This window comes from Microcaecilia unicolor, chromosome 11, assembly GCF_901765095.1.
Source record: "Microcaecilia unicolor chromosome 11, aMicUni1.1, whole genome shotgun sequence".
In the NCBI taxonomy this organism is placed as follows: Eukaryota; Metazoa; Chordata; class Amphibia; order Gymnophiona; family Siphonopidae; genus Microcaecilia; species Microcaecilia unicolor.
In genome coordinates, this window is record NC_044041.1 from 83,027,782 (window position 1) to 83,046,465 (window position 18,684).

The window sequence follows — 18,684 nt, forward strand, 5'->3', positions numbered from 1 at the left end:
GATAAGAACTAGATCCAGACGGGACTGGACAAGACAACAAGCAAGACAGACTAGACTGAAACAAGGCATTAAGGACAAAGCAAGGCCAGAAGGAAGCAAGAGCTAGGCAGGGCTGGAGCTTGGAAGGAACTGAGGCAAAGCAGGGCTGGAACAGCATCAGGAACAAGGCTAGAGACTCGTTGCAAAGGCCCTGATGAAGGACAGGCACCGCCCTTAAATATCTACCAGTCTGGAAGCTGACCTCCGCAGGCATCCCCGGAACAGCAGCATGCTGCCTTTTTTAAAGGCAACTTTTCAGTGTGTGAGCCTAAGGGGAAAGCCTTAAATGCCACCACACTGGAGTGCGTGGCGTGGGACCAGGCTGCGAGGCAGGAGGAGCGACAAGAGCAACGCTTGACCCAGCCTGACACCCCTTATGCGTCCGAAGGTGAGTGGGGTGAGCGTCACTGTGGGAGTCGTGACACCAATTCTGTTACCTGAGCTTTGGAACCTCGGTTGGAGAAATATTTGTTCTGGACAGATTGTGAATGTGGAATCCCTCTTAGCAGATATCACCCGACCCACAGGGGAATTGGAGAGTCGGGCATCTTCAATGGAAGTTGTCTCTCATGCGGTGAGCATGCAGAAATAAAAAATGGAAGAGAAGCTGTGGGACCACGCAGAAAAACTAGATGATTTAGAAAATAAGCCTTCCAGAATACTCGCCTGAACAGAAGCTACCAGTATTACTTGCAGTGGCTATGAAAAGAACTTCCCTTACCTGAGAACATGGGGCCAATATGGAGCAGGCACATTGGGTGGGCCAACTGCTGGAGGATTGTCAGTGGTCCAAGAGTGGTGGTGGCGGTAACAGTCCACAATTATTCCCATAAAGTGGAACTTCTAAGGAGCTACAGTCTGAAACGGGACTCCCTCCAATATGATGGAATCTTCATAAACATTTTTCAGTCTGTGCTACTTTAATCAGAGATAAAAATGATTTATGCTTCTCTATCCGGCAGTTCTTAAAACATACTTGGAAGGATGACAGAAAACGTTTGCAATGGTAGAAGAGGCTCAGGGTTGCCTGAACCAACTTAATGAGCTGGCTTGTTCGGCAACAGGTTGTGTTATGTAACTCTTGTCAGTGAGGTAGCTGTGTATTACTCTAATTAAAGTTTGCCTTAGATGTTATATGGATGTACATTAAGCTATTATTATACGGAAAGCTGTTTTGTAACTGCAGTTGGTAAGGAGAGCAATCGTGTTTGTAAATGTTACTTTTGGCTGTAATCTCCAACTGTAAAAGATTTGGGTGGGTGGAGTGAGGCTCCTTGCATTTTTTAGTGGTCTTCCTTTCTCTACATATATGTGGCAAAGGCAGTTGTGGGTTTCTGGGGAGGGGGAGCAGGGATGGACTGTGGGAGGTAGGGGGGTTTGGGGAGGGAGATCTGTTGTTGGATTCACCTTATATTGCTGTGGCTTGACATATACCAATTTATCCTGGGTAAGAGACCGATCTGGTAGTAATGCTCAACTGCTCCGTCTAGCTGTTTGCTGCTCTGGATGGTGAGGGTGAAGGCTAAACACCCCGGCTTTAACTTATGGATGACATATTATGTAGAGCCTAATGCTCTGTGACTAATATAAACATTCCTACAAACTGTCTAATATTGTGGAATGTTGGGGGAATATCCTACCCAATAAAGAGATTTTCATAGCATTAAGATATGATGTAGATACTGCATGTCTGCAGGAAACTAGATTAACAGATGCAGAGCATGGTAAGTTACAGCATAATTGGGTAGGAGATATTTATTATTCCTCAGGGGGCAGAAGTCAAGGGGCAGAAGTGGGGGACTAGCAATTCTAATTAAGAAATCTCTACATTGCACAACAGAGCTTTTAGCTAAAGATGCTGAGGGATGTGATGTGTTATTGAAAATTTGTCTCCAAGACAGGGCACTAATACTGTTAGTGCTATATGGCCCCATTTGTGGGGGAGAGAGCATCTACAGAATCCTTACCAGTATATGTCATCCCAAACAAAAAATTTAATTATAGCAGAGGACATGAATTTAGTAATGGATATAGATATGGATCATTCCTTCCAACAACGCGTGGTGGTGGGGGGGGGGGGGGGGGGGGGGGGGGCTTTGATACTGGGGAGTCAACAGCTTTTGCAACTGCTTTGGCTCTGATTTGTGGTGGGCATTTCATTCCAGTGAAAGAGATTATACACACCTCTCCAGGGCCTAGGACATGTATTTCAGGTTAGATTACATTTTAGTTAATCGGTTAATTTTTTTTCTTATGTATCTTTGACAGCTATTGGCCATGAGAAGGTATCTGATCACTCTTTAATATTGATAGATTATGGAGTCCCCTGTATTTTATCATTCACCCAGAGGCTGGAGATTTCCAGCTTATTTATACCAGTCAAGACTTTCATAAATATTAGCAAGAAAAATGGGCGGTGTACGTTCAGCACAATGGAGTACATGCTGGTCAGCCCTCTTTATTGTCAACTACGGCTAAAGCATTATTGTGTGGAGACATAATAGCATTTACTAGTGCCGCAATCAGGGGCGTATCTGGACTTCGCTGTTAGGGGGGGTCCAGAGCTGAGGTGAGGGGGCACATTTTAGGGCCCCCCCCCCCCAGCGCCAGAACCACCGACGACGACTCGGCGTTGCCGTGACATTGCCTACCTTTGCTGGCGGGGGACCCCAACCCCCGCCAGCCGAAGTCTTCTTGCTTTGTTACAGAAAAGAACGAAGCCCCACAAGGCTTCGTTCTGTTTCTGTGAGTCTGATGTCCTGCACGTTGTGTACGTGCAGGACGTCAGACAGACTCAGAAACCAAATGAAGCAAGAAGACTTTGGCTGGCGGGGGTTGGGGTCCCCCGCCAGCAAAGGTACTAGACGGCGGCGGCGGGAAGGGGGGTTGAGAGGGTTGTTGGCAGGGGGTCCAGGGCCAAATCTACGGGGGCACTGGCCCCCATGGCCCCATAGCAGCTACGCCCCTGGCCGCAATAAGCATATAGCAGTGGGAATATTAAACTTAGAGGCCCAGTTAAAGAAAGGTAAGTACACTTATATCAAGCTGCCATCTTAGAGTAATAGAGATAAATTACAGGCTACTCAGGTGGTGTTGAACACCCTGATTCACGAGTGCACTTCTCGAATGTTATTGTATCGGAAGTATAGGTTTTACAGGTTTAGCAACAAACTAGCAAAGCTACTGGCACAAGGATTACAAACAATGTCTATTTTGCAAAACTCATGGGGAGTGATTACAAACAAAAGTGAAGAGAGCACAGATTCTAGTAGATTATTTCCAACAATTTTTTATAAGGAAGGAGTAACACAAAGATATATATATTTGAGTGTATTTAGAATGATCAGACCTACTTAAATTATCACCAGAGACCATTCAGTACTCAATAAGCCTTTGTCAACCAAAGAATTACAGAGGCCTTTAAGATCATTAAAATTATGTTCTGCACCAGATCCAGATGGGTTATCTGGTGAGTTCTACAAAATATTGCAAATACTACATCTGGGGGCCCTTGCTTGCTTCTTACTGTGAAGTGAGAGGGGCTCCTTCCCCATTACATGTAAATGAATCACTATGATCACATTGTTGCCCAAGCCTGCTCGTCCCCGAGAGCAGCCAGATTTGTATCGTCCAATCTCTCTGATCTATGTAGATATCAAAATTTTGATTAGAATACTAATAGATAGATTGACTGAGATTCTACCTCAGGTTGTGGGGGAGGAGCAGGTGGGATGTGTTAAAGATGGGCAATCCTAACAATGTGCATAAGTTATTATTGGCTGTGACTTATTGCCAGGTGAATCGGATGCCTTCTCTGGTCGTCAGTCTTGATGCAGAAAAGGTATCTGATAGGGTTGACTGGATCCTTTTATTCTCAGTCCTCGCGTATATGGGCTTTGAGAGCTGGTTTTTGCATGCTGTAAAGGCTTTGTATACCCAGTCCCAGGCTTGCCTATTGGTGAACAGGGCACGCACTGAGCCCTTTTCTATCTTAAGAGTCATGTGACAAGGGTGCCCTCTGTCACCATTGTTGTTTGATACCTGTAAAAAGTTAAATGTTAGGCCTACATTTATTTAATATGGTGTTTTGGTTATGTTTCAGATGTTACCCTTATTTTTAAAGTCACGCAATGAAAGGGCCTTACATAGGCTCCTGTAATCCTATCTCTCATTGGGGAAGAGAGCAAGTGTCCATTTCTATCTTAAAGACACCTAAAGCATCAGGGGGATTGGGGTGGTTGAATTTGAGACATCTCATTGTTGTCTGTGGTATGCGCCATATTAAATGACTGGTGTAGAAACACTCAGGATTTCTCAGTTACCCCTCTTCAAACTCAGTTGACCAATGGAGTACACTTCAGCTGTTTTGTTAATTTTTCTGGAGGCCTGGTGCCACAAATTTGAAAACTTCACACTTGATCCCAACAGGTAGGGCTGTGTGGCGATGGATTTGCAAATGTTATCGCTTCTCTGGCTATTTGTCAAAACCCCTCCTTCCTGTCTGGACAGATCAGCATTTTGTCAATGGTATGCTAAAGTAGTAAGATATCTGTTATATGCAGTGACAAGTGAAGAGAAAATGAAGTCATTTACAGATTTACAACAGGAGTTTTCTATATCTGCTTCAGATTTTTTGCGTTATATATGTAAACTAGTAAAAAAAAGGCCCGTTTCGGTATGCAATGAAACCGGCACTAGCAAGGTAATCCCCCACCCTCCCTCGCTGTCTCGCTCTGTCCCCTCCAAGAACCACACCTCCCTTCCTTCCTTCCGAGTTCCAGACCCTCCCTCCCTTCCAGTTCAAGGCCCACTCACACCCCTCCCACCGAGTTACAGACTCCCCCTCCCTCCAATTTCGACCCCAACCCCCGACAGCCGAAGTCCTCTTCTCGGCTGCCGCGGCGTTGCTTGCTGAATGATCTGATCAAGTTTCTGTGCGTGCGTCTGACATCAGACGAACGCATAGAAGCTTGATCAGATCATTCAGCAAGCAACGCCGCTGCAGCCGAGAAAAGGACTTCAGGGGTTGGGGTCCCCCATCAGCAGTGGTGTGCTGGAGCCGGCTCGCACCGGCTCGCAAGAGCCGCTTGTTAAATTTTGACAGCTCTTGCGAGCCGGTTGTTGTTGGGGGCAAGCCGGCTCCATTGCGGGAGGTAAGCATGACAGGGGGGCGCCATCAGAGGCCATGCTTATCTCCCCTGCCGCTCCGAAGCATGTCCAACAATGTCCTTCGCCCCCACCCTCCCCTCCGTCTCTTTTTAATTACCTCCGTCGAAGCGCGCGCTATTTAAAGCCCTGCTGCATGCTGGCCGTCTCCAGGCTTCCCCTGCTTGCTTCGGATGATGTTCGTGCCTTAGTCCCGCCTTCCCGAAAAAAGGAAATGATGTCAGAATGAAGGCGGGACTAAGGCACGAACATCATCCGAAGCAAGCAGGGGAAGCCTGGAGACGGCCAGCATGCAGCAGGGCTTTAAATAGCGCGCGCTTTGACGGAGGTAATTAAAAAGAGACGGAGGGGAGGGTGGGGGCGAAGGACATCGTTGGACATGCTTCGGAGCGGCAGGGGAGGGAGGAGAATTGCTGGGTATGGATGGGTAGAGGGGCAGGGAAGAGAATTGCATGGATGGGTAGAGGGGGGCAGGGGAGAGACTTGCTGGGCATGGGTGGGTAGAGGGGGGCAGGGGAGAGATTTGCTGAGCATGGGTGGGTAGAGGGGGGCAGGGGAGAGACTTGCTGGGCATGGGTGGGTAGAGGGGGGCAGGGGAGAGAAGAGAATTGCTGGGTATGGATGGATATAGAGGGGCAGGGGAAAGAGGAGAGTTTTAGGACATGGATGGAGGGGAGAGCAAGAGAATTTCTGGACATGGATGGAGGGAAGGGAGTGAAGAAATGCTGGACATGGAGGGAAGATAGAGGAAGGAGATTAGATGAGGGAAAAGGAAGTGAGGAGAGAAACTGCACATGGATGGAGAAAATAGGCAGAAGCTGGATCCACTGTACAGTCAAGTATGCGGAGGACCAGAAGTGAAGAAGAAAGGAGGAAAGAAAAGAAATAAATGGAAAGGAAGCCCTGGAAACGGAGTCAAGGGAACAGATAGCAGCAGAATCAGATACTGGACCAGCATGATCAGAGAAACAAAGTCACCAGACAACAAAGGTAGAAAAAAAATAATTTTATTTTCATTATAGTGTTTGGAATATGTCCACTTTGAGAATCAGGTGCTGAACGTTAAAAGTTTATATTTATTTTACTTATTTATGGCATTTTATCCCATATTAAACATGAATTAGATTGGAACCTGGGATCATTTAATTTTTTTTTCCTGGAGAGAGTAATGTGTTGGCCGCGCCCCCCCCCCCCCCCCCCCCCCCGGGTATAGCCAGCTCTACAATTTTTTTTTGTGGGGGGGGAGGGGCGCAGAGGTGGATGTGGGGGCGCCGAGGTGGACAGGGGGCACCGAGGTGGACCGGGGAGAGAGCCTGTTGTTAAAAATTTATCAGCACACCACTGCCCATCAGCACAGGTACGTGATGGAGTTGGCTTGTGCTGCTATGTTGTAATTGGGCACAGTTGCTGCTGACGCACCCGGATGTGGGAGATGTCATCATGGATACAGAAGCACGAATGCCTCAAGGCTTATGTCCACGCAGTCAGCTTCAGAACGTTGGAGGTGCGTTTTATTATATAGGATAAGACACTATGTAGCGAGTTTCATGGAGGACTTGAGTGAAGATGTACAAGAAGAGCTTACATCAGCTTTCACACTGGGCTCCCAATTAAAGGTGCCACTGTCGTACCATCATAGACATCTACAAGACACCATGATGGAGCTTGATTACAGTACACTTGTCATCGGCCTGGAACACAGACTTGGCCAGTGAGATATATCCTCAGAAAATTTTAAATCGTATGTATTTTGGGCATCAGAAGACTAATAGAGAATGCTCAGTGTTGGGAATTGCAATACAAGTTTGCATTACGGCATCATGTATGTCCTGCAAGGGCGCACAGAGCTTGCACAGTGTTCTCCAGCGCCTGCCTGAAATGTAAAGTACCAGCAGCCAATTTGGGTCATATGTTTTGGCAGTGCCCAAAGATATCTGGATTTTGGCATTTGTAATTGACATACATAGTGTCTTTATGGACCTATGGAGTAAGAGTCGCCTACTGTTGTTTGACTGTTATAATCTGCAATCCCCATTACTGAAGGGAGTGACTAAGTTTTTGCAGAGAGCAGTGCTTATGGCAAAGAAAACGATATTGGTAGTTCCTTGTCATCAAGCAGATGAAGCCATTACGTATGGGTTGTGTCCATCAACCAGCAGGGGGAGATAGAGAGCACTCAGCTTTTCACAGTGCCTCATGGCCAGCTAGCTCCACTGCCTCTTCAGTATTCTCTAGCTCCCCAAGCAGGGTGGCTGCAGCTTCTTCGAGCTCCATCAAAAATCTGTCTGGGGGTGGCTCCTGGCTTGCCAGTTGTTAGCCGGGGTGTTAGAGGCTATAGCAGCTTCACTTTGAAGGCATATAGGTCAGCTCTTTCCCTGTCTTACCCATGCCCCCGTGGATGTGGACATGTTAGCTTGCTTTTCCCTATCCTTTCCCACCCAGTGGATGCAGGCACATTGGTTTGCCTTTCCCTGCCTTTCCCACTTATCTGAGCCTCCGGAGTGTTCTTATTTACCTCTTTTGCCTCTGCTTTCCTCACAGCGTAAAATAAATAAATAATTAAAGTTGCGTCGCGCTTTATCACATCGATCTTGGAAAAGAGGTTTTTTCTTGAGATTCTTCTGCAGGACCGGAGTTGTGATACTCGGTCTAGTGAGGTAAGAGTGTTTTCTGACTCCTCCGGGGTGGGCCCGCGATCGGGACGTTTTTGGCGTGAACTGCCATTTTTAAATTTTACCGCTGTTTTCGGCGGAGACTGCGGAGACTGTAAAGCGCTGTTCTAAATGTGGCAAGCACAAATGAGCAGCGGGGCTCTGTAATTCGTGCTGTACAGACAGTAGAGCTGGCCTGAGCATGGCGAGCGGTGATCTGTTCTGCTCTGAGCTGGCAGCGTACGCCATTTTGGATTTTCCACATGGCGCGGCCTCCGTTGCGACGGAGAGCCCTGAATCTGGGGGGGGCTCCTCTGAGTGAGGCTAATAATAGAGCTGATAGCCCTGGGCATGATCCGAGCAGTCAGGGAGCGGTTTTCTCCTCTGATTTTGTTGTAATGCGGCATAGGGCATACATGCTTAAAAGAGCTCTTCCACAGGGATCTTCGGACCCTCTCCCTGCCCCCCCCCCCCCCCCCCCCGGTCGATCATGGCCTTTTGGAGTTGGCTTTGCCTGTTTCTTATCCTCCTGATAAACGCAGAAGGGCGAATTCCCCTTCTGAGTGTGGCCCCCCCCCCCCCCCCCCCCCCCCCCCCCCGTGGTCGGGCTATGAGGATTCTGAGGGATCTGGCAGAACTTTTTGGGCTGAGGAGCCAGAGTCGGGTGCAGAATTGCCACAGGAGCTTGATGATCCGTCTGTGGTGAGGATTTTCCACCAGAGGAGCTGCCAGCGCTTATTTCAGATGCCTTACAAGCCCTCTCGATTGAAGATCCTGGGAGTGGCACAGCCTCCTCTGTTAATCCAAGGATGGCTAGTACCAGAAAGCCTGCTCGAGCCTTTCCTTTGCATGACTCCATCCAAGAGCTTATTTCTGCTCAGTGGGCTGACCCCGAAGGACCTTTGAAAGTTGCCAGGGCTATGGGGCAGTTATACCCTCTGAGTGAGGAACATTTGGCTCGCTTTGCAATGCCTAAAGTGGATGCCCTGGTCACGGCTGTGATAAAGAGAACTACCTTCCCTGTTGAAGGAGGTGTTGCCCTGAAGGATATTCAAGACCGCAGGCTTGATTCAGCTCTGAAGCAGTCCTTTGATTTGGCAGGTCTCACTGTTCAGGTGTCTGCATGCAGTTGTTATGCTGCTAGAGCCTGCCTGGCTTGGTTACAGCAGGCAGTGGAACAGCCCGGTGATGGAGCGAAGACCTTATCTGAAGTGGCTCCGCGGATGGAGTCGGCCTTGTCCTTTTTGGCTGACGTCCTTTATGATATGGTCAGAGCTTCGGCTAAACAAATGGCTGTAGCAGTGGCGGCTCGCCGCACTCTTTGGCTAGGACATTGGACAGTGGACATGGCCTCTAAGCAAAAGTTGGTGAAGTTCCCCTTTCAAGGCCTTCTCCTGTTTGGTGAGGAGCTGGAAAACATTGTTAAAGGCCTGGGGGATTCCAAACTTCAGCGCTTGCCCGAAGATAGGCCGAAGCATTCCTCTAAGGGTCAGGCGGTCCGCTTCTCTTACAGACCTCGCTTCCGTGAAGCTAGAAGGTACCGCCCGGGGCGTGCTGCTGGGTTCACTTCGCGTGCCCGCTTTCAGCAGAGAAATTCCTTTCGCTTGGACAAACGTTCCGCAGCTGCCGGTTCAGGGGCGACCCTCTCGATGGTGTGCCAGCCCCCTCCTCGTTTCCTGTCATCGGAGGAAGACTTTTCCTCTTTTTCGAGGAGTGGGCCAAAATCTCCGCAGATCAGTGGGTCTTGGGACCTGATCAGAGACGGTTACCGAATAGAATTTGATGCCCCGGTGAGAGACGTGTTTGTGGAGTCCCGATGCGGTTCTGCCGCCAAACGGGCGGCGGTAGAGGAGACTTTGCACAGTCTGTGCCAGATATGAGCTGTGACCCCGGTGCCTCCCGCCGAACGAGGTCTAGGCCGCTACTCCATTTACTTTGTGGTGCCACGAAAAGGCGGGTCTTTTCGCCCGATCCTGGACTTAAAAGAGCTAAACAAGTCCTTAAGAGTGCGGCATTTTCACATGGAAACCCTGCGCTCCGTTATTGCGGCGGTACAACCAGGAGAGTTTCTCACGTCTCTGGACCTGAAAGAAGCTTACTTGCACATACCAATTTGGCCCCCGCACCAGAAGTTTCTGCGGTTTGCGGTGTTGGGAAAACATTTCCAGTTTCGGGCCTTGCCTTTTGGCCTCGCCACAGCTCCCCGAACCTTTTCCAAGGTAATGGTGGTAGTAGCTGCCTTTCTCAGGCGAGAGGGTATCCAGGTTCACCCGTACCTAGACGACTGGCTCATCAGAGCAGACTCAGAAAAAGAGAGTCATCTAGCTACAGCCAGAGTGGTTTCAGTCCTTCAATCTCTGGGCTGGGTCGTCAATATGGCCAAACGTTACCTGACCCCCTCGCAATCTCTAGAATATTTGGGGGCCAGGTTCGACACAGCCTCGGGCTATGTGTTTCTTCCTGAGCAAAGGCGGTGCAAGCTTCAGAATCAGGTCCGTCTGCTCCTGAGGATGCCCCCGCCCGCGAGCTTGGGACATTGTCCAGCTGTTGGGATCGATGACGGCCACCTTGGAAGTGGTGCCATGGGCGAGAGCGCACCTGAGACCTCTACAGTATTCTCTACTTCAACGATGGTCTCCAGTATCTCAGGATTATCAGTGCAGACTTTCTTGGCTCTGTGCGGCCCGCCTCAGCATGGAGTGGTGGCTCTCGGACAGCATGTTGCGACGGGGAATGCTGCTGGTGCTCCCCGATTGGTGCCTAGTGGTGACAGATGCCAGCCTGAAGGGCTTGGTTGCACATTGCCAGGGGAAGCATGCCCAGGGTCTGTGGGCGCCTGACGAGTCGGAGTGGTCTATCAACCGCCTGGAGTTGAAAGCTGTGTTTCTGGCTCTTCTGGCCTTTCAAGTGACCCTGGAAGGATTGGCTGTCCAAGTGATGTCGGACAACACGACAGCAGTGGCCTACATAAATCGACAAGGCGGCACTCAGTGCAGAGCTCTAGCCGCGCATGCTGAACAAATTTGCCACTGGGCTGAGCTGCATCTACAGTCCCTGTCAGCAGCTCACTTTGCAGGTCAGAGCAACGTGCAAGCTGACTATCTAAGCAGGCATCAGATCGATCCAACGGAGTGGGAACTAGCAGACGATGTATTCCTGCAGATATATGCCAAATGGGGCAAGCCAGTGATGGATCTTATGGCGACCAGTTCCAATGCCAAAGTCCCATGCTTCTTCAGCAGACGGAGGGATCCTTGCTCTGCCGGGTTGGATGCCTTGGCTCAGCCCTGGCCCCTGGGCTTGCTGTATGTCTTCCCTCCGTGGCCCTTGATAGGGCGAGTGCTCCTGCGGATTCGGCCGCATCCAGGAGAAGTGGTGCTCATCGCCCCGGATTGGCCCAGGAGGCCTTGGTATGCGGACCTCCGACAGATGCTGTTGGAGGCTCCCTTTCCGTTACCTCTAGTTCCGCACCTGTTGTCACAGGGTCTGGTGGCCATGGAGGACGCCTGCCGCTTTGGTCTTATGGCATGGCGATTGAGAGGGCGTAATTGAGAGAGAAAGGCTACTCAAGGTAATTTCCACTCTCCTGCAGGCCTGTAAGCGCTCCACTTCCATGGCTTATGCCAGGATTTGGCGCCAGTTTGAAGTCTGGTGTGTTTCAAGAGCGCTTTCTCGGTTGCGGGTTCCTGTCTCGCCGATTCTGGACTTTTTGTAGGATGGTGTACACAAAGGCTTGGCCTATAATTCCCTGCGTGTGCAAGTGGCAGCATTGGCCTCCCTGTGTGGCAAGGTTAAAGGCGTGTCCTTAGCTGCTCATCGAGATGTGGCATGGTTTCTTAGAGGGGTGCTTCGGCTCCGTCCTCATGTGCGGGCACCTTGTCCAGCTTGGAACCTGGGGTTAGTATTGAAGGCCCTTCAGGGGGCTCCATTTGAACCGCTTCGGCGTGCTTCAGAGAGAGATTTGACACTGAAGGCCGTCTTTTTAGTGGCCATTACCTCAGCGAGGCGGGTGTCAGAGCTCCAGGCGCTGTCCTGTAGAGACCTTTTCCTGCAATTCTCAGAGCACAGGGTCATGGTTCGGGCCGTGCCTTCCTTCATGCCTAAGGTGGTTTCAGTGTTTCACCTAAACCAGCCTGTTTTTCTACCCTCCTTTGTTGAGGAGGAGTTTCCAGATTCATTTGGGCAGTTGCACCTTTTGGATGTGCGCAGGACTCTGTTGCAGTATCTGCGAATTACAAATTCTTTCAGGACCTCTGATCATCTTTTTGTGCTGTTTGCAGGTCCTCGCAGAGGGTCTTCAGCGTCTAAAGCCACTATTGCCCATTGGCTCAAAGAAGCTATCTTTTCAGCATATCGGCTGTCTGGCCGGGCTCCGCCTGAAACCTTTTAAGGCACATTCCACAAGAGCGATTTCCTCTTCCTGGGCGTAAACTGGAGCATTATCTCTTCATGAGATTTGCAGTGCTGCAACATGGGCTTCTAAGCTCTCTTTCGCCCGACATTACAGGCTGGATGTGGCTGTCAGGAGGGATGCGCGTTTTGGAGCACAGGTGCTAGCGCGTAGTGTGGCTTGTTCCCACCCTATTTAGGGATTGCTTTGTTACATCCCATACGTAATGGCTTCATCTGCTTGATGACAAGGAAGGGAAAATTAGGTTATTACATAAGTTTCTTTCCTTTAGTCATAGCAGATGAAGCCATGAGCCCTCCCTGTATCATTGTCTGTATTGCAGTGATTCTGATTTTAGGTGCTGTTTCCTGAAGTTATATTCCTTCCTTGGGGACTCGGAATACAGTCGTCAGGATTCTTGTTACAGTTATAGGAGGATGAGTTCATTCCCTCCAGTTCATGTTTTGGGAGGATAAGTTTATTCCCTCCAGGAAGATGCAAGTATTCCCTCCGTTTATACAAAGTGGAGGATGAGTTTATTCCCTCCAGGAAGATGCAAGTATTCCCTCCGTTTATACAAAGTGGAGGATGAGTTTATTCCCTCCAGGAAGATGCAAGTATTCCCTCCGTTTATACAAAGTGGAGGATGAGTTTATTCCCTCCAGGAGGATGAGTTCATTTCCTCCTTTTTTGAGTTTATGCCCTTGTTAAGGGGCCATCGTTCGCTGTGAGGAAAGTTCATGTTATTCCCATTGCGGTTTGCCATACTGCTTTGGAAGCTTCAAATACTGAAGAGGCAGTGGAGCTAGCTGGCCATGAGGCACTGTGAAAAGTTGAGTGCTCTCTATCTCCCCCTGCTGGTTGATGGACACAACCCATACGTAATGGCTTCATCTGCTATGACTAAAGGAAAGAAAATTATCATGGTAAGAACCTAATTTTCCCATTGGCTGTCCGCAGTGACAGCTTCACTATAACAATGGCGATCTCATTTTGATAGCTTTGCTAAAGATAGAACAGATGATGGTGCAGAATATGACATCACAACATGGAGTATGCTTCCAATGGATTTGGAGCAAGTTTTGGAACAAACTTTAAGTCTTTAGACTATACTAGTTTGACTAATATGTTGGACTAGAGGTGCATTGGACCGGAAGGGGGTTATTAAATAAGTTATTTGGTTTTGGGATAATATAACTTGTAAAGTTGTTTTTCTTTTTTGTGTCTTTAATAAAAAATGTCTTTGTTTTAAATTGATCACTTCACTGGTCAAAAAAATCTTCCAAATACACAATTTGTCAAAAAAATGGTGCCACAAAACAGTGAACTTATCTGTGTTTGTAGTTGTAACATATATGTAAATTAATGGTGCCACCAATGGTGGCCAGCTTCGCTTAAATAGCTGCATCAGAGAAAGGACCATAAAAGTAGCATAGTTACTCTAGTCTCTCAGGTAAAGGACCATAACACACGCAATCATGGCTTCCTCTCTCCTGGTCTATATAGGACTGGTATTCATCCTGCTTGTCTGCTGTGGCCTGGCACGGATGATAGGAGAGGTAAAATTGAACTTGCCTGTAAAATTTTCTTTTTTGAGTCCTCCTAAACCAGTCCAGAACAAAATCGCAGAACATACAGTGAAGTGAAAAAGTATTTACCTCCTCCTGATTCCCGCTATTATTGCATATATGCTACACTGAATAGTTTTTAATCCTTAAACAAAATGTAATAGAGGGAACATGAGTAAACACAATTTTATGATGATTTCATTTATTTAAGGAACAAAGTTATCCAACACCCATATTGCCCGTGTGAAAATAGCTGTCCACTAAGATTTGTTTTTAAATTGCTTTGGGTGACGTTTAATGCTATGTGAGATGAATAGCTACGGTTGCTGGCATCTTGATTAGCACAGTATGTGCCTACATGTCCTCTTCGGTACTGTTCTAGAGGTCATTTGTCGCTTTCTAATATAGCTATTATGAGAAGAGGTATGGAGAAAGGGGGTCATTTAAGATAAAGGCTATGTTGAAGTGGAATAAAGCTGCCATATGAACTGGCTTGCTGTTTAGGAAAGCAGTGAAAATGCTGATGTTTCCTTGATATGTTAACTGGGTGTTTTAATGTTTTATGATTTGTACATCTTGATTTGCATTTTGTGATGCCAAGGAGAGGGTATGTACATTATTTATAAAAACTGGTTGCATCCCCTTTAGCAGCAATAAGTGCAACCAGATGCTTCCTATAATTTATTTATCGTTCAGATCGTTGTTGAAGAATCTTAGTGTACTCTCCGCCCCCCCCCCCCCCCCCCGAACCGCTTAAATTCAGTTTTCATGCCTAAACTGCTTGTTTCAGGTCCTGTGACAGCATATGTCAGAACTTTGACTAGGCCAATCCAAAAAAATGTTAATTTTGTTACTCCTCAGTTATTCAGATGTAGACTTGCTGTTATGTTTTGGATCATCGTCTTGCTGTGTAACCCAATTACGCTTAGCTTCAGTTAATGAACAGGTGAGCAGACATGCTACATAAGAATTTTCTGATATGGTGCGGAATTCATGGTTCTTTCAATAATGACAATTTTCCAGCTCCTGAGACAGAAAAGCATCCCCACACCATCACACTAACATCACCACGTTTGACTGTTGGTTTGATGATCATGCTATGGCATGCCATTACTTGCTTTACACAAGACATAATAGGAGCTATGCTGTTCAAAGAATTCCACTTTTGATTTGTCTGTACATAGAACACTATCCCGAAAGGCTTGGGGTCATCCAGGTATGTGTTTGCAAATGTGAGGCGAGTATTGATGTTGCTGTTGTCATGCCTGTTTCCTTTTATTTCCTTTAGTCAGGCCATACCATCTTGAGAACTGCCTTCAGAAGACTTTGGCTTGGGGCTCTTGGGCCACTCTGCCATTATGGGAGAAATGTTTGTTCTCCTCGTTTCATTTTTGTAAATCTGTTGAAGGAGGGAAAGATGAGTGTCACAGATGTGGTGGTGAGGCTCGTATTACAAAAAGCTACATTGGTTAATGGGGCAAGGGTGTGTTCTACTAGAGCAGGGATACCCAACATTGGCTCTCGTCGGGTTTTCAGGATTTTCCCAATAAATATGCATGAATTCTATTTGCATACAACGGAAGTAGTGCATGCAGATAGATTTTGTGGATATTAATTGGGGAAATCCTAAAAATCTGACTGGAATGCGGCTCTTGAAAACCAAGGATGGACAACTCTACAGTATAGAGATCACCTGCTGCTTTTGCAGATGCACTGAGAACCAGCAGGTTATGCCAGTGAGTTCACTGGAAAAGATCAGTTTTCTCTACCTCCCATCTGCTGGTAGGAGGAGACAACACCTGCTTGTTCAGAACAGTACAGCCCAACTAAAGGAATCCTGGGCGAAAACATTTAAGTTAAAGCTAAATAAGGACAAAATGTTTTTAATTTGTAGCCCATATAAGCCACTTTGAAGGAGTGGAGGAGTGGCCTAGTGGTTAGGGTGGTGGACTTTGGTCCTGGGGAACTGAGGAACTGAGTTCGATTCCCGGCACAGGCAGCTCCTTGTGACTTTGGGCAAGTCACTTAACCCTCCATTGCCCCATGTAAGCCACATTGAGCCTGCCATGAGTGGGAAAGCGTGGGGTACAAATGTAACAAAAAAAAAAAAATATCATTAGACAATAACATCAACGTTCTGGGAATAATCTTAGATCAACATCTATCATTCAAAACTCAATCATCGGCACTTGTGTCCAAAGTATTCTGCTAATTGTGGCAGTTGCGAAGGTTACAATGTAATTTAAAAAAAAATCTGTATTTCGTATTGTGGTTCAGAGTCTAGTAAAAATTACATGAAACAACCTTTTAAATGAAAAACTGCGATGCATACCTCACTCCCACAAATTCCACCTATTTTCCGTATCCGTTATGCAAACGTAGTCTACGCTACTACGGATCATATTGATGGACATCATCAAACTGAAATTCTGTAATTGTTTCTTGTACTATGTAAGCCATATTGAACCTACTGAAGGGTGGGAAAATGTGTGCTACAAATGCAATAAATAGACTACTGCAACACTGTTTATACTGGCTGTAAGAATATTGTGTTTAAAAAAAAATTACAAACTATTCAAACAGCGCTGCATGTCTAGTTGTACAATATGATATGATCATGCCAATTCCTCTGTTACAATTATTGCACTGACTGCCTGTCCGAGCAGGGTTATCTTTAAGGTCTGTGAGTTGGTCCAAATTTTATATGGACTGTCCTCAAGCTATATGTTACACTTGATAGTCCTGTGCCTGCTCAGAAGCACTGGTAACTATCTCACTGCCTATTTGCCAGAGTGCAAAGGATTAGTATGTCAGTACATGCTGCTGGATTTCAATATAATGCGATCAGATGGTGGAACACTCTACCTAAAGACATTCATTGCTTGAGTCATTATGAAAAATTCCAAAATAAACTAAAAACTTTTTTTTGTTTCAGAAATATCTGTCAATGGATGGGTGCTGATAGTTTTGTGTTCTCACTTCTAGAATTGCTCTATTGTAACGTCATCTAACTGTTCATTGTACTATCTTAATTCTGTTATGTCCCCAATATTACTATAACTCATAAAACACATAGAACTAGTTTTGATATCTGAATGATTGTGGGATAAAATGAAATGGGGGGGGGGGGGGGGGGAGAGGACAGGTATGACACAATTTCACCTTACCTATAGGAAAAAAGGTGCAAAAATCCAAAATAACTTTGTACCTGTGATTGTTTTTTCAAAAGGGGAAGTACACATATACTTTTCCCTTTCACATATAGTACAAAATCCAAGGTTAAAGAAGTACATACAGACAGTGCCCCCATAATGGCACAGCAGGTTATACCAATCATAGTGCCATCCCGTTAAGTAAAACTCAACTGGCTAAAAGTTGTCAGGTTTCAATGTTGGGCAAAAGAGATTTAAAATAAATGGAACTGATAAGCAGCTAGAAACCCATTCTGAGAAATGAGCTGGGGAGTAGTATTTTTAAATTGTCCATGTCCCACAAATATACTTATCTCCTGCCTCATTTCTTGGTGTTGGGGCATTCTCTGGGTGGTTAGGGCTGGGTGAGCTTTTCTGGAACCATGAGCCTGCATTTAGGTTCTCAGGACAGGAAATGAACAGTATACTGCATGGAATATAATGTTTGGCTTTCCTCACCTTCTTTCTAGTCCCTCAGAATAATGAGAAGCTACAGGACAGTCCGTGTATCTTTGCACTGACTCCGCGCCAAGTGGAACTGATTAGAAATTCCAGGTACCAACCATTTATTCTGCTTTGTCTTCCCAGTTTGCTTTTGATCTGGCCATCCTTGCCATATTAAAGTACTTCTATAAATAAATTAGACGTTTGACTGCTATTTTTCAACCTGTGCATAGGGAAGGATGGAGAGGAAAACTGTGCTAAACCAACTTTTAAACTACTTACTCTTATAAAAATTGACTTTTCTTGACTTGGCTAAAATTGGTTTCCAGCAAATAATTAGGTTTAATATGAGTAGTATCGGAACTGGAGAGCAAAGCAAATCTTATTTTGTTGGCACAGATTGATCTGTGTGAGGAAAATGCCTCTTACCTTTTTATATTTTCTTTGCAGTATTAATCTGACATTTTCTTAGCCATGCTTCTGGTTCTGTTTTAGGTTTTCCTTTTTGCTAAATTCCTATATTTGTGTGTGTGAATTTAGGATATAGATAGAACCCCTGCTTTTCTTCCTCTCAGTATGGGTGTTAGTTTACATTGTAATCTCATACTCTTAACTTTGACCCCTGCTCCCCCCCCCCCCCCCCCAAGAGGTTTCTGCTGATTACAGTCTGCACTGCACTTGATTTGGCTTGAAGGAAGAGAGAACTTGAAAAGTTTATTTCCATTAAGTAGCTTCCTACTATTTCAGAACCTGTGAATATTTGTATCCATCAACCAGCAGATGGCAGTAGAAAATACTGGAATATCAAAACAAAAGAAAATACTGAACAGCTGGACTGGATGCCAAAAGAGAGATGTCTCAGCTCAGTTTTCAGTTCTCTATATCCAGCAGGTGGATGGACACGCTTTTCAGCCTCTGGTTCTGAATAACTTGTTTCTGATCCGGTTGGTCAGCTGGTTCCTCGTTGAGCTTTGCAGGTGGCTTGAGTCTGCAGTCATATCTGGAGGTCTTCAGATCCCTGACTCAGATGCCCCACGAAATTACTTCTTTCCACCTTTCACCTTTTCCAGCACAACGACTTTAAAAAGAAAAAAAACAAGGAAAGAGGTTTACTAGAGAGCATGGAACAAAGTATCAGTCCTGATAACTTTCTCGTCTGGGGTAAGACTTGTGGAGAATGTGAGCTTGAGGGGAGCAGCTGGCAGTGGTAAGTCTGACTAAAGCCAGGAATCTTG

General features: G+C 46.5%; 1 protein-coding gene across 2 annotated transcripts in view; it reads left to right on the forward strand.

Annotated features, from left to right (window-relative positions):
• The window catches only part of PIAS4 (protein inhibitor of activated STAT 4), a 120,265-nt gene that overhangs the window by 22,029 nt on the left and 79,552 nt on the right, over positions 1–18,684 (forward strand). For both annotated transcript variants that reach the window (XM_030218076.1, XM_030218077.1), the window contains exon 3: positions 17,476–17,560. In XM_030218076.1, coding sequence (XP_030073936.1) covers positions 17,476–17,560 — 85 coding nt within the window. The remainder of the gene's footprint in view (positions 1–17,475; positions 17,561–18,684) is intronic.